The sequence below is a fragment of the Gobio gobio genome, assembly GCF_949357685.1.
Source record: "Gobio gobio genome assembly, chromosome: 1".
Lineage (NCBI taxonomy): Eukaryota > Metazoa > Chordata > Actinopteri > Cypriniformes > Gobionidae > Gobio > Gobio gobio.
This window is the reverse complement of record NC_137097.1, coordinates 77,640,874-77,656,881: the sequence shown is the minus strand read 5'-3', so window position 1 is coordinate 77,656,881 and position 16,008 is coordinate 77,640,874. Positions and strand designations below refer to the sequence as shown.

General features: G+C 40.6%; 2 protein-coding genes across 2 annotated transcripts; both read left to right on the top strand.

The window, feature by feature from the left end:
• Window positions 1-595: 595 nt before the first annotated feature.
• LOC307123110 (ovostatin) lies at window positions 596-2,253 on the top strand (the record flags this gene model as incomplete). Its single annotated transcript, XM_079811503.1, has 8 exons — window positions 596-648; window positions 944-1,127; window positions 1,197-1,353; window positions 1,462-1,514; window positions 1,625-1,645; window positions 1,741-1,903; window positions 1,979-2,063; window positions 2,133-2,253. The coding sequence occupies 8 exons, from the start codon at window positions 596-598 to the stop codon at window positions 2,251-2,253; spliced, it is 837 nt and encodes a 278-aa protein (XP_079667629.1).
• A 68-nt stretch (window positions 2,254-2,321) lies between these two features.
• LOC307123100 (alpha-2-macroglobulin-P-like) lies at window positions 2,322-9,399 on the top strand (the record flags this gene model as incomplete). Its single annotated transcript, XM_079811490.1, has 26 exons — window positions 2,322-2,442; window positions 2,511-2,620; window positions 2,691-2,861; window positions 2,936-3,160; window positions 4,301-4,513; window positions 4,827-4,976; window positions 5,223-5,366; window positions 5,456-5,531; window positions 5,753-5,870; window positions 5,953-6,178; window positions 6,264-6,387; window positions 6,454-6,575; window positions 6,655-6,706; window positions 6,802-6,885; window positions 6,964-7,140; window positions 7,254-7,329; window positions 7,425-7,581; window positions 7,675-7,749; window positions 7,822-7,984; window positions 8,059-8,243; window positions 8,309-8,530; window positions 8,594-8,715; window positions 8,825-8,906; window positions 9,000-9,083; window positions 9,170-9,275; window positions 9,359-9,399. 26 exons carry the CDS (start codon window positions 2,322-2,324, stop codon window positions 9,397-9,399), a joined length of 3,426 nt encoding a protein of 1,141 aa, XP_079667616.1.
• Window positions 9,400-16,008: the final 6,609 nt, after the last annotated feature.

The window sequence follows — 16,008 nt, the reverse complement described above, 5'->3', positions numbered from 1 at the left end:
TCCATTTTACAACACGGACTGAAGGCAAGCAACAGTTTGCTAAATTGCTGCTATTTGAAAACTGCCTACAGAACTTAAAGATTTCCCTCTTTTCGTTTTCTTTCTTGCTGCATTAAAGATTAAATGGTTCAACTTCTGCTTTCACGCATCCGATTGCCGATCAGAAGAGGTTTATTGCGTCTCGTTTCCCCCTGTACACTGCACGAACCCCTCACAACAAACGACGCACGATAAAGCTGAAAATCGGCCTGACCCAAAAAAGAGTCGCACGAGTTAGAATTCGGCTCGAAATTGTGCAAAAGTCACACAGTGTATGCCCAGCTTTAGCGATGTACGAAGAACGGCTTGCGTCTCAGTTGCCTCCCTAGTTCAGTAGTCAGTGCACTAATAAGGACATAAGTCAATGAGCTGACTCCCTGATCAGTGCCCTGACTACTGAACTAGGGAGGTGATTGAGACGCACCATGCGTTTCACTTTGGCAACCCTGTGATTAATTACCGGGACTCCACCCTAAAGATGTCCTGATTGCCTGTGATGGCTAAATCAACCTGATCCCAATTATTAAGTGTTTCAATTACGCTGCCATCAGTGCAGATGATTGAGAGTGAAGCTGTAGAGCAGTGTGAATCTGTACAGGAGTGCTGCAGGTTTTTGAACCAGCCTTTTGATTTCTGTCTAGTCCTGAATGATTGCTCCTCATGGCTGTGAGTGAAATTTGTGTTTGGAAAGGGCTCATTTTAGCCCTTTTCCTCTTTGCTGTTGATGGACAGGAAAGGCCGTAAGTACCAAGGGCTTTGAAGTGAACAGAAGCTGTCTAATGTAATGATTGGGAGACTAAGGCTTTCTGATGGCAGCCACTTTCTGTGACCGTCATCCAACATGTACATGTTCTGACCTGATTCCCTTTGGTCTCTGAACCTAAGCTTCATGATGTTTCTACAGGTTATTCATGGTGACATTGCCTGCTGTGATTGAGTCTGGATCTGATGCTAAATTGTGTGCAAGTCTTCTGAAACCCCAAGAGAGTCTCACGATGACAGTTTCTCTGCTTGATGACAAAAACAGGACGACTCAACTTGTGCAGCAGGTTTCTTCTAGGCCGTTTCACCGCTGCTTTAATTTCCAGGTCTGTTATCATGAGACATGTGGCTTTTTCTTGTCTGGTTTGTTGTATGTTAACTGAGTTTCTCTACAGGCTCCTCGAGTAGATGGAGAATCTGTGCAGATGCTGAAGGTGGAAGTTCAAGGGAGGGTCTTCAGTGCGACTGAAGAGAGGAAGGTCATGTTCAGACGTTACCTGCCTTTGACCTTCATCCAAACAGACAAACCCATCTACAATCCAGGACAAACGGGTGAGCTGTGAATGACCCTTTGAGTATTAGAGTAGTAGAAAGTCCATTTGCACAAGTTCTGATCATGTGCATGATGCAATTGTGATCATTTATTGCTGTCTTTTGTAGTGAATTTCAGAGTTGTCACCATGGATGCTACATTTGTGCCTCTTAATCAGATGGTAAGACATGAACAAACTGCTAATTATTTTTACATGCAGTCTTGCACCTTCCTTTTTCTTCAATGTGTGCTTTCTCTTAAGTGCCTAATATTCATGTCTTTGTCTTGCAGTACAATCTGGTGGCGGTGGAGGTGAGAATTTGCTCCACTGCAAGTCTTTTGAATGGAGCTGAAGCTTTTTGTACTTTGGTTTACAGTTTTTCTGAGCTGTTACTTGTTTTTAATAGGACAATAATAACCGCATTGGTCAGTGGACGAACGTGTCCTCAACGGGGATGATCTTGCAGCTTTCTCATGAGTTAAACCCAGAGGCTCAGGTGGGGATGTACACACTAAAGGCTTTTATTGGCGACCAAATGATCTCCCAAGGTTTTGAGGTGAAAAAATATGGTAAGTTGTTCCTATAATGTGCAGTGGTTCAACGACAAATCTGAGGTCCTGAGCTAAAGTTGTTTCCTGGTTTAGTTCTGCCCAAGTTCGATGTGACCGTAAACTCACCACAGATGTACAGCGTTGCAGATGTGGGACTGAAAGTTGAGGCTTGTGCCAAGTGAGTGAGGCTTTCATTTTCTTGTCTTGTGGTTGGTCAGTTCTTGATGTTACTTGTGACGTTTCCCAGATACACGTATGGCCAACCTGTACCTGGTCAAGTGTTGGTGGAATTGTGCCGTGATCCATTTCCTTATGTTGAGGATCCTGGTGTGACCCGCCGTTGCCTGGATAAAACTACACAGGTTTGACTCCTGCCTTACAAGGAGGGTTTTTCTGCTTGTGCTCGAATTAAATGTGACCTCTGTTCTGCTACCAGATGAATGCTACTGGCTGTGCTGTCCTTACTGTCGATACATCAGAGTTTTTTGGCACTACATCTGAAAATTATATGCAAGACACATTTCTTGTAAATGTGAATGTCACTGAGGAGGGAACAGGTGAGCTACTGACTGATCTGAACCAATGGCTCTATGGAGGAAGTTGAGTTTGTTTTGTTTCTCCCCAGGTGTAGTGATGTCAAAATCTGCAACGGTGTCCATTACGTTTGAAGTCGGCAAGGTTGCGTTTTTGGTTCTCCCAGATTATTTTGAACCTGGATTACCGATTAATGGAAAGGCAAGTTTATCCCTCGTTGCAGGCGCCTTTTACATTGGTTCCCTTTCCTAACCTTGATCATTCCCAACAGATATTGGTGTCTCGTTTCAATGGGAATCCAATTGCGAGCAAAGCAGTGCATCTCCTGGATGGCAACAGCTGGCCAAACAAACTGCTACTGAATCTGACCACAAACCAGAACGGTCTGGCCACGTTCTCCCTCAACACAGCTAATCTTCCTAACGCTGATCTCAATCTGGTGGTAAGATTTGCTCTATTTTGTGACGATATATAGACCACTCTCGGAAGAAACTAATTCTATTCATTGTTTCCCAGGCGAGTGTAACTCCAGAGGTTGTTTATGGTTACAAATCGCCATACTTCACTACAGATACAAGAGGAGTTCCGCTTCTCCAACCTGCTGCTCCTGACCGCCCATCTAGTGAACTGACTATAGTGGAGCTTGAGCAGCCGCTCAAATGTGGTGCTGCGTTTCCAGTGACCGTGAAGTATTCTTTTGTTGGAGAGACTGGTGGTTACAGCACTGACATTGTCTATATGGTGAGTGGACATCAGTTGTGGTTGGATTTATGGTATACGATGTATCACGATAATGAACTTGTATGATATCGTGGGCACTTCAAAAGTACAGTGAATTTATCATTTTAATGTGAACTACATTCTTTAGATATTGTTTGAATGCATGTTCTGATTCTTTATTGTTCAGGCACACTTTACAATAAGGCTCCATATTTGCAACTAACTTTGACCACATAAGCTCTGGGATAATTTTGGGTATTTCCACCTGGATTTGGGCTACCAAAATTGAAAAGCTTCCCATACCCACATGCAATAGTCTAAATGCACAATTTGAATGTCATTTTTACATGAAACCCTTTGAAGTTACATAAACCCTGTACAGGGTCTACAGAGTTTAAGAGGTTTACAAACTGGCAATGAAGGGTACTTCTGAAGCATTTAATCTTAGTTAAATGTAAATTTCAACATTTTAAAAGCACATCATTAAAATAAACTATTTAATGGCCTGAGCAAATTTAAAGGGTTAGTTCACCCAGAAATAAATTGTCATTAATTACTTTACTACTATTTATTACATTAAGTGTTATGAATCAGCGAGTTGATTTTTAGCAGTTTGAAGCTTCATGATGCAGTGTTTTGAAATCAGTCATCACTATATATTATTATTTAGGTTTTTTGCACCAACTATTCTCGTTGATTCAAAGTCATTGTAGAACCACTGTAGTGAGATGGACTTTGTAACAACGTCTTTAGTACCTTATGGGTCTTGAGAGTGTAAAGTAGATTGTGCCAATGGAGGCCTTTCTGAGCCATTGGATTTACACTAAAATATAATTTGTTCCGAAGATGAATGGAGGTCTTGCGGGTGTTGAACAATATGAGGGCAAGTAATTTAATGGCAGATTTCTTTTTTGTGTGAACTAACCCTTTTGACTTAAGGAGCACATTTTACAGAAGTTATTCTTCAATAATGTTAGTTGTTAATGCATTAACTAACGTTAACTAGTGAGACCTTTATTGTAAAGTGTAACCTACCTTTTCCCACAAGTTGTTTCAATATCGTGATAATGCCGTGATCAAATCGTCAGCCATTAATCACAACACTGATAATGATACCGTCGTGGAGGTGCATGTTTTATACACCTCTTTGTCTTCTGTCAGGTCTTGTCCAGAGGAGTGATTGTCCTCCATGGATTTCAGACGGTCAGAGCAAGGGCTTCTAATCCCGTCACCAGCGGCTCTGTGTCATTCCAACTGTCTGTCAGTGTCGATATGGCTCCAACAGTGCAGATTCTGGTCTACTGCGTTCTGCCCAGTGAGAATGTAGTTGCAGCTAGTGTGTCGTTTGACACTGAAATGTGTTTCCAAAACCAGGTATGATGTGCACTAGCATCTTTTGGCTTAATGTGGGGAATGATGTTCCCTACAGTGTGTTGGGACACTATATTTTTCAACTAAATATTGAAAGAAATCTAATAAACTAAATTACTGGTCTAATTATTGATCTAAAGCCCACACTGTCACCGTATGGAAATTGAAATGAACTGATGACATCAAATGGCTATACAGCTTAATAAAATTATGCTGCATTATTTTCCTGTTTAACACTGTAAAGCTGCTTCGAAACAATCTACATTGTTAAAAGAGCTATATAAATAAAGTTGACTTGACTTGGTCCTTGTTTCAGGTGTCTCTACAGTTTTCTCCTGCTACAGCTGTTCCTGCTGAGGGAAATGTTCTGACTGTCTCTGCTCAAGCAGGATCTCTGTGTGGCATCAGTGCTGTCGATCAGAGTGTCCGGATCTTGGAGCCAGGAAGACGGCTGAGTGCTGAAATGGTATCCATGTGCAGTTGCTTTTTTTTTTTTTTAATCCTTGATTGTCATTTCAGGTTCAGCTCAGAATTTGAGTAATGCTGATGAGTCAATTGAACAAACCTATGCACTTATAGGGCTGTTATGATTTATAGCAGTGTACATGTAATGCCTAACATTATAAACTGACCATAACATGCCAAACAAGGCCTTTAATTAAATAAGTTTACAGAAAGTCAATATAGCAACACTATTGTTTCATGGTCCCAGGTGTTTGACTTGCTCCCAGTGCGCTCACTATCAGGTTACCCATACAGCGTTGAGGATGAGCCACAGTGTTTTGGTTTTCAACCCCGAGCTTTTCGGATAGCTCTCTATGATGTTCCTACAAATCAAGCCTACACAACCTTCAAGGTACAAAAAACAATTCATAACCACGTAGTCACTGAATAAGACTTGAAGTTAATGACTCTGTATTGTGTTTTGACTCGTTACGATGACAGAGCCTGGGAATGAAGATCGCAACAAATCTTGCTGTACGAGCCCCTCTGTGTCCGAGGTATCCCGGGATCCCTGAAAGTAGGTTATTTTGGTGAAAACCAATTCTGAACGACCTGGTGAACTTGCCTTCAGTTATTGGAGTTTATTTCTCGTTCTTTGTGAACCAGCAAATTGTGTGGGTTTTTTATAAATGCAATAATGGGGGCAGTTATTCTATATATTAGTGTAGAATATTAGAATATTTATTCTGACTTAGAACGGGTGGAGTAAATGGGTGTACATTTCCTTGTCTCTTACAGTAATTACTCTTAATGGTACTCTTGAAGCAGAAGGTGTTGGAGGTGAAGCTTCCTCTTTTGACGTGACCATCAGGACTTACTTTCCAGAAACCTGGATCTGGCAGCTTGCTCAAGTGGGGTTAGTAAAGCATGTTATTCCTTCTAAAGTACTTTCCAGCAGTTTACTAATTCCCCTTTATTTCTCTTCTGCTGTCCTTCAGAGCCACTGGATCAACACGAGTTCCCCTCACTGTTCCTGACACCATCACCACATGGGAGACTGAGGCGTTCTGCCTGTCCTCTAAAGGTTTGGGTCTGGCTCCTCCTGCTCTGCTGACAGTCTTCCAGCCCTTCTTCCTGGAGCTCTCCCTGCCATACTCCATCGTCCGTGGGGAGTCATTTGATCTGAAGGCCACGGTCTTTAGCTATCTGTCCAAGTGCATCATGGTCTGTCATGGTTTATTTACCTTTTATATAATGGATCTGTAGAGAAGGTCCCATCTTTGCTCCATGTTTTCTGTTTCATTGGCAGGTTAAAGTGACTCCAGCTTCATCCACAAACTTCACTCTTAAATCATATCCTGATCCGTACTCGTCCTGTCTTTGTCCCAATGGGAGAAAGACCTTCAAATGGGTTCTCTCAGCTTCTGTTCTTGGTTAGTTTTGGACTGTTTCTAAATTTGAAGTGTATGGTGTTGCTCACTTCCTGTCTGTCACTGCAGGAGCTGTCAATGTGACTGTCAGTGCTTCAGCTGAACCATCCCAGACTCGATGTGGCACTGAGGCTGTGACTGTACCAACGAGAGGACGCATTGACATTGTCACTCGTAGTCTTCTTGTCCTGGTGCGTGTTAACCTGCATTTTATCATGGAGCTCATTCTGCTTTACTGATGTGGTTTCATTGCTTTTTTTTTTGTTATAGCCTGAAGGTGTTGAAAGGACAATCACCCAGAGTTGGTTACTCTGTCCAAAGGGTTTGTTTTCACTCAATGATTCCCAAACACATTCACCCTGTATAGCCAAACATTAGCCTAGCACTCAATGCTGCTCCATTTTGTTCATTCTGCAGGCAAAGTTCTTTCTGAAGATGTGTCTCTGACGTTTCCAACAAATGTGGTTCAGGGATCAGCCAGATGCTCAGTTTCAGTCCTTGGTAAAGCATTTAAAGTAGAAACTGACAGGATGCTTGAGAGAATAACTGTTTCTGATGTGGGTTTTGTTTGTCTCGTAGGGGATATAATGGGTCGTGCACTGAACAATCTAGATGGGTTGTTACAGATGCCATGTGGCTGTGGAGAACAGAATATGATCATTCTTGCTCCCAATATTTACATCCTGCTGTACCTGAAGGTCACAGGGCAACTCAAGGCAGCCATTCGAGAGACTGCCACAGGCTACCTTAATAGCGGTATGGATGACCAATCCACTTTAAATGTGTATGAGCCTAAATGTCAAGGTTGTCCTGCTCTTCGCCTTAGACTCAGACTATTGACCAATTTACATGTGGCTTGACCTAATCAGGATATCAAGGACAACTGAACTACAAACACAACGATGGTTCATACAGCACCTTTGGTTATGATGAATCCAATACATGGTGAGTTGCGTCCTGTTCTACTGTTGGGTGTATATAAGCTGTTGTGGCACAAGTAGTTTCTAAGGTCAGTTTGTCACAACCTTCTTCACGGCCAGGTTAACTGCCTTTGTCCTGAGGTCTTTTGGTCTAGCGAGGCAATTTGTCTTCATTGATCCAAATGTCCTGCAGAGTGCAAGGGATTGGTTGATCGGCACGCAGGGTTCAGACGGTTGTTTCATACAGCAGGGAACTCTGTACCACAGTGACATGAAGGTGTTTTTTATTTTATTTTTTATAATTTAAATTAATGATTTGCAACAACAGACTTGGTGTGAGGACTGTTCTAAATTCTTTTTTTCTTTTAAGGGTGGCGTTGGTGACAGCGTGACCATGACTGGCTACATTGTTGCATCGCTACTTGAACTAGGCGTCCCCACCACTGTAAAACATCTCAAGTAGTTCAATGAGCTCTCTTTAGATGACCTTGCTGTTTGACGCTTACTTTGATTTCAGGATCCTGTCATTACCAAGGCTCTGTCCTGCTTGAGGCCTGTTGTTGGGAACCTGGGAAACACTTACGCCATGGCTCTGCTGGCCTACACCTTCAGTCTTGCTGGAGACACCACCACTCGATCACAGCTTTTAACTGCCTTGGAAAACCGTGCCATTTCTGAAGGTGAGAATTCACACCAGCCTCTTGATATTGGTTGTTACCTTTGGCATCAACTTTCTCCCTTGTCTCATCCAAAGGCAATAAGCTCCATTGGTCTCAGACAGCAGCTGGTGATACTCTGGCGGTGGAGATAACTGCTTACGTGCTGCTAGCAGTTCTCGCTGTTCAGCCTCTCACGACGGCTAATCTGGGCTATGCTAACCGCATTGTCAACTGGCTGGTGACCCAACAGAATCCCTATGGAGGATTCTCCTCGACCCAGGTGACTGACCCCCAAACATGAGCATAATTCTTGAGTGGAGTTATTAATCTGGTGCTTGTTTTTAGGACACGGTGGTGGCTCTTCATGCCCTGTCTGTGTACGCTGCTCAAGTGTTTCAGTTGGATGGCTCCAACACCGTTACTGTACAGTCCTCTGTGGCAGGAGGAGACTCTTATAGCTTCACCGTGAATCGGGACAACAGGCTGCTGTATCAGGAGAAGCTGCTGAAGAACATTCGTGGCAAATATAGTGTTAAAGCATCAGGATCCAACTGTGTGTCTGTGCAGGTCTGTATCTTCTCCCCTGTGTCCATGCAAATCCACATTTTATTTAATATATTTGTTCTGCAGGTTGCATGTTTCTACAACATCCCAACACCCGTTAAAGTCGCCAGGACACTGAGTGTTGAAGCGAAGGTGAAGGGAGACTGCCAACCACTTGGAGCCAATCTCATGTTGAACTTCACAGTGAAGTAAATAGCTTTGGCTTTCCTGAAACCAGCTCTTGTTTGACTCTTGTAAAAGGAAGCTGTGTTCTTTATCCTGTTGACTAAACTTTTATATCCCCCGTTACACATTCAGATACAACGGTGTAAAAGCAAGCACTAACATGGTTATCGTAGACATTAAGCTCCTATCAGGCTTCACCGCAGATACGTCACCGGTTTGTTTAAGATTTAGTCCTAAGATGCTTGAAGGTCTTTTAAATGTAATGTATATCTGTAAACATTGGTCTACTCTTTCAACCCCCCCCCAGCTTGGATCCCCACCCCAATCGTTTGCTCCGCTAGTGGAGCGAGTTGACGCTGAAGAGGATCATGTCCTAGTGTATCTGAAAGAGGTGAGACTGTACACTGGGTATATTACTAGCTGGTATATTACTAGCTGCCATCTTCTCGAGTCCTGTTATTCCTTTCTGTCTCGTAGGTTCCCAAAGGAGTCCCTATGGGCTATGCTCTTCAACTTAAACAAGCTTTTCCAGTGAAAAATCTCAAGCCAGCAGTCATCAATGTTTATGACTACTATCAGACAAGTATGCTTTCATAAATGTAATCTTGCTTTACTCTGGCTGAATTCACTGAACATGATCCAGCTAATTTCATGTTCCTCTTTCAGGTGATGCGTTTGAGATCACCTACACGTCACCCTGTCCATGATTTGATTCAGTTCTGGCTGCAAGACATGACTTGAATAAAACTGCTTTTATACAGTCTCTTTGTTGGACTTTTTTTCTTTTTTTTTTCTCTTGTTGCACTCAAAGTATTAACGTAAAATTTATGCATTTGACTTGCATATGCATTTGGATTACATGGTTTTTAACAAATTCATAAACCCTGTTATATATGCAAGTCAAACATAAATGAAACGGGTAATGCCTAGTTCAGACTGCACAATTTTCAGACTTGCCGGGTCACTGCATGACTGTCTGGGATAGCATTCAGTCACTGCTGTGTTCACACTGACCGATGGCTTGGTGACAGGGGGTTTCACACTGCATGACTGTACAAGAGGAATAATCGCCAACAGCTCTGTCCCATCCGCAAATTACGTTTCACAATGCACATGCAAGAAGTGAGAAGGAAACAACGCAAGATCACACATGCGTCAGACTTGAGTTCTCGCGTGAGACTGGAATTGTTATGAAAATATAGACTGCAGTGATCTGTGCTCTGATTTGCAGCAAAAGGGAGGACAATAAAGATTAGGCTATGGTGGAGGAAATGGTTGTGGAGACACAGGTAGCAAAGATTGTTCTGCAAAGACTTTGAGGTAAATTTTGCAATGCGCTACTGTTGCGGCTGATCAAGCAAATGTGTGCTTTTGTTTCTGTTTGATATAACTGTACATATATCTATTAAAATACTAATATTCTGATCTATAACTCCTGGTCCAGAAACCTCCCGCTGTCCTGTATTTTGCTCTCATTGGCTGTCGGTCATCGCAGATGTATTTCAGTCATAACTCATTTTGCACAGCAGGAGTTTGAATCGCCAACAGGTCCAGATATTTAGCATGCCAAATATCTCACGGGCATTGGCGAGTCTCTCTGATCGTGTATTTGATCATTCACATTGCCTGATTGTCACTCGTGTGCACGATCACCGATTTGCCTATGATTTCAGGCATTTGTTGGCGATTTCACAACCTGTCGGCAAGTCAAAATCGGGGCTCAAATAGGGCAGTGAACTAGGCTTAAGATTCATGTAGTACACAGCAAAACACCTATGGTAAATAATGCCTTGTGTTCGTGTGTGCACACTACAGAGTTAAAGTACCATAGAATTAGTGTTGTAGTTTTTTTTTTTTTATTGACAAAAAACAGCAAAATACAAAACTCTCGTAGGAGAGAATATATACACATACATGAAATTACAAATACAAACCTTAATAACTAAACACAAAAAAAGAAAGGGGCTATTAAAAAGCACACGTCAATGTCAAAAGGCTATTTTCAAATAGTTTTTTTTTTTTTTTTTAGAATTGAGTTAGAATTGTGTGGTATAAAGTCAGAATTGTGTGTGTGTAAAGTTGGAATTGTGGGTATAAAGTAAGAATTGAATTGTGCGATATAAAGTCAGCATTGCATGTATAAAGTCCAAATTGTGTGTATAAAATCAGAATTGTATGATAGTCAGATTTGAATTATGTGATATAAAATCAGAAGTGTGATATAAAGTCAGAATTGTGTGATAGTCAGATTTGAATTGTGTGGTATAAAGTCAGAATTATGTGGTATAAAGTCAGAGTTGTGTGTATAAGATCAAAAACAAAAATTTGTGTTGTAGTTAATGAGAGAATTAAGTATTGAGCATTAATGATGAGCACCTGATGATGAGCAGAATCACTGAAGGAAAGAGAAACAACAACCGACTTCACCCACAGCCTTAAGCCCTATCCGGATGGTAATTGTTTCTCATGTAGACATCTGTAAAAATTTCAATGCCACCTCAGTGATTAACTCATGCATTTGGATGGCGATTTTATTCACGGTGGAGGAGCGAGTTGTGACCATACAAACCTGGGAATGCACTGCTTGCGTAGTCAGTCGACTGATTCTCTGCTGTAAAAGTGCCACATGCTTGGAACAAGAATAAATTTATATTTAATAATAGGAAATTAATTTTAATCTCCCCCCAAAAAATGGGATGTTAATTACTGTCGTAATGGCTCATTTCAAATGTGTATGTTTTTCTTTTGAGCATGATGAAAGATTATACTTGTAAATGCTTTCCAGCATTTAAGTGTAGGCTAGATCATTAAAAGCATCCAAATTACAGCAACATTCAATGTTACTGTGCACAGTGGTCAGTGAATTGTGAATTTTTGAAAACTTGGATGTGGATTCAGACGGCAATTAAATTATCACACATCACTGGTGTTTGTTTAGAAACAGTAGGTCATTCGGCCAAGGATTTTTACAAATATAAAAGACATTACATTTCTCAAGATCTCAGCAGAGGAGGATTAAACGACTCCATAAACAGCATTAAAGGCTTCATGCATTACCAACCAGATTGACTTTATTTCAGTTTTATTGAAAATAATTGTTTAATTGAAAGTAATTTATTAAAAATCACCATGATGGCGATCAGTGTTTGCTTTACCTTTTGACTCTTTAACATTCGTTTTTCTCTGGCTGCTTTAATTGTTTATAAAACATTTGTTATGGCAAAATGTGATCAGGTGATGTTATAATCATGTAGTGGCTGTATCACTGATTTCATTGAGTCTAATGCTCTGGTTATAGAGAGTACCATGTTTTACCGCCTAATATGATCTCGCTCACTGCAGTGTGAATAAGTGTCTCATAGTAGCGCCAAGCGAACACACAGATAGAATTAGAACTTTAACACACTCAAATGTGTATAATATGATAAAACAGCGCAGCGTTCCCCCACATACGCATGAGCAGAAGAAGCGGAAGCGCTTGACTACTGAAACTCAGTAGTGAGCGCACGCATGGAAGTGTTAATTTTTCTGTTTACTATGACATAAATCTTATCTGTTTAATTTATGTATGACTCACAAATACTAATCACATTAAGTTTATTAATTTGTTTATGTTAAAACGATGTAATCCAAATGCATGAAAAAATGATATGCAATTCAAATACATAAATCTTATGTTTAGACATGAATTTTTCATGTGTGCGAACTTTGTTTGAATCAGGAAGTTGCAGTATTTGAGTTTCTATTTGTCCGGTGACTTGTGGCTGTAATTGCCTGAGTCACTTGGCTCTATAACTTGGGTGTTTATGCATATGTAACCTCTCACCCAGGTCCTACTCGCTCCTGATCTGCAAAGCCTCGAACCCGGGTCTCCAGTGTGGGAGTCAGACGCTCTAACAAATAGGCTAAAGGCTTCAACCTCTAGAGTCAGTCGCTAGAGCATCTCTTGAGATCAGAGGAGTGAGTGTAGCGGTGTTATCTGTGTTGTGTCATCACTCTCAAAACGCTGAAATTCATCCCATCAAGGCCTCATTTATTGAATCTGGAGTAACACAAACAGATATGAGGAGTCGTGCAGCAATTAGAACAGCGTGCGTTAGCAATGCACGACGCGCTGATATCTCATGGAGACTGGGAAGAAGCAAAGTATGCCTACCCCTCAAATCAGCATGGTGGCCAGAAAGACAGAGGAAACCCCAAAAATGCTCATGGCAAGTGGAATCACAAAATATTAATGCTACACTCCCCCCTGCTGACTTCCACAAAACAAGAGAACACAAACATAAAACGTCAAATTGCTACAAAGTAAAAAAATAAAAAATAAAATGGGTAAATATAACCATATAATAGTAAAAAGAGAAATAAAATCTGTATCAAGAGATAATACTGTATATCATATAAATACTAGGATACTTCCTGCTTCCTGCTTAGCTACTGTTCAGATGCTCTTGCTTACTGCTCCGCGTTTTGCTCTATCGCTTCTATATTTTATCTTATATTTTTAACTTCAGCTAATCAGCACAATGCTCAAACGACAAAGCCTGACTTCAACGATGAAATTAGAAACTCTGTGACTGGAAGATTACTACAAAAAAGCAGTGTTAAAAGTGTGTTTAACTGTTTAGAAGCAGATCTCCTAGAAGTGGTAAACGCCTTGCTTCTTTCTGGGACTCTTCCAAACTCCCTTAAAACCACAGTAGTTAAGCCCCTCCTGAAAAAGAGAAATCTGGATAACATCATATTGAGCAACTACAGACCAATCTCAAATCTCCCCTTCATAGGCAAGATCATTGAAAAAGTTGTTTTCCATCAGCTGAACAAATTCTTAAGCTCAAACGGATACTTTGACAGTTTTCAATCTGTGCATCACAGCACAGAGACAGCGCTCATAAAGATAATAAATGATATTTATTTGATATTATGTGAGCATTGGGGACCATAAGTCTGAGTGGACATCCATGACATGCGTCAAGGGTCAATTCTTGCACCGCTCCTATTCAACCTGTACATGCTCCCACTGAGCCAAATAATGAAAAATAACAAAATGGCTTACCACAGCTATGCTGACGACACCCAGATCTACTTAGCCCTATCAACCTAATGACTACAGCCCCATTGACTCGCTATGTAAATGCATTGATGAAGTTAACAGTTGGATGTGCCAAAACTTTCTTCTGTTAAACAAAGACAAAACAGAAAGCACTATATTTGGAAACAAACATGAAATTCTCAAGGTGAACACATATCTTGAGGCTAAAGGTCTAAAAACAAAAAATCGAGTCAGACCTGAGTTTCAGTAGTCATGTCAAAGCAATAACTAAATCAGCTTACTATCATCTCAAAAATATTGCAAGAATTAGATGCTTTGTTTCCAGACAAGACTTCATGCTTTTATCACCAGTAGGGTGGACTATTGTAATGGTCTTCTCACCGGCCTTCCCAAAAAGACCATTAGACAGCTGCAGCTCATACAGAACGCTGAGCAGAACCAGACCATAGCACACCAGTCCTCAGGTCTTTACACTGGCTTCCAGTTACATTTAGAATAGATTTTGAGGCCTAGGACCTCAATACATTGCAGATATGCTGATTAAATACAAACCCAACAGATCACTCAGATCATCAGGATCAAGTCAGTTAGAAATACCAAGGGTTCACTCAAAGCAAGGAGAGTCTGCGTTTAGCTATTATGCCAGCCGCAGCTGGAACCAGCTTCCTGAACAGATCAGATGTGCTCCAACAGTAGCCTCTTTCAAATCCAGACTCAAAACACATTTGTTTAGCTGTGCATTTACTGCATTATGAGCACTGTGCTTTGTCCGACCTGCTTGCACTTTATTTTATGTTTCAATTTAACCCTGATTCATCTTTGCATCGTTTTAAATCAGGCAGCCAATCATAGGGTGGGTTTGCATTTTCATGTGGACAGAGATTTTTTTTAAACCGTGCTTGTTTGGATGCGATTGTTTTTTTAAAACAAAGGAGGAAAAACTCTGGTTAAAAAAATACCCATGTACATGTGGACTAGGCCTAAAAACACCTGCGTATGTGTGGACCAGGGGTCCATTCTTCATTTAATACATCTGAGATTACTGCACGTTCTTGTGTTCCCTGAAGAGGGCAGATGCATCGATACTCGAAACCACGATCAGCAATGCAGCGATTGGCTGGTGTCAAGACAGCAATGTAATGACATCATATAATTAAAAAAGCCACCTGGCAAAACACTTGACAAATAAAAAAACGAAAAAACACGAATTTCTGGACCTTTATAAGGAAACGACCAAACCAACATAAAAGTTATAATAGAAAAATGAAATGTGCTCTGTATTGATGAACATGATGTTATAGTATTTGTACACCCTTTACAGTTTTATTTCAATGTTGTAATTACATTTTTAATTCAATTTGAAGCAGATTTGTAACGTGACAGTATTAAAGTTTCTTAAGGGTCAAGATCAAGTTCTCTGCATCTCCTGCACTGCTTCAAGCCATCCCATAATATCCGTCATCACTTAAATTAATTCATGGCTCAGATTAACTGTACAACATGTGTGTAAACCTAAAGTAATTATTCCATCACAAATAAATCGCTCAATCAAGTAGCTGTGTCTATAGTATTATACATAACATTGTAATATTATTTTCAAACACATTTTTATAGTACTATTATTAAAATTATTATTATTGCCCCTGGTCAGTAATGAACTCTTGTAATAAAGTAGCAGTGGCTGGGACAGATTTTAAGTATCACCTCAAGATGCAATCTAATCCTGTTTACATGAAATAAGCCGCTCGCGAACAGGTTTAAGATAACGGACCTGTTGCTATGACAACAAGTCCAGGATGAGCGTCAAAGAACCAAACAATCCAAGATCATGCCAAACCGTCAACAATCAAATCCAACTAACTGAGTTAAGCTGGGCATACACTGTGCAATTTCTATGTGATTTCAGCAAGGTTACCTACTCACACTGTACGAGTAGATCGCATGCGATGTAAAGCCAAAGCTCACGATTTATGTACTCACACTGTGCGGCCCGATTATCGAGCGCAACTTGTCTGCTCACACTGTACGAGTGAAATATGCGTGAAAAAACCTATAATAGAGAGATAGCCTATCAAATGCATCAGCTCTCGATATCAAGAGCATTTAGCATTTACAATTTATGTATATAAATGACCATTATTATTAGGCTTAGGGTAGGCCTACTTTTATTATTAAACTGATATTACATTTAATTTGCCCCCGCGCTAATTTTATAACGCATCAATGCATAACCGATACTCTGCATAATAAAAGAATAGATAGATTA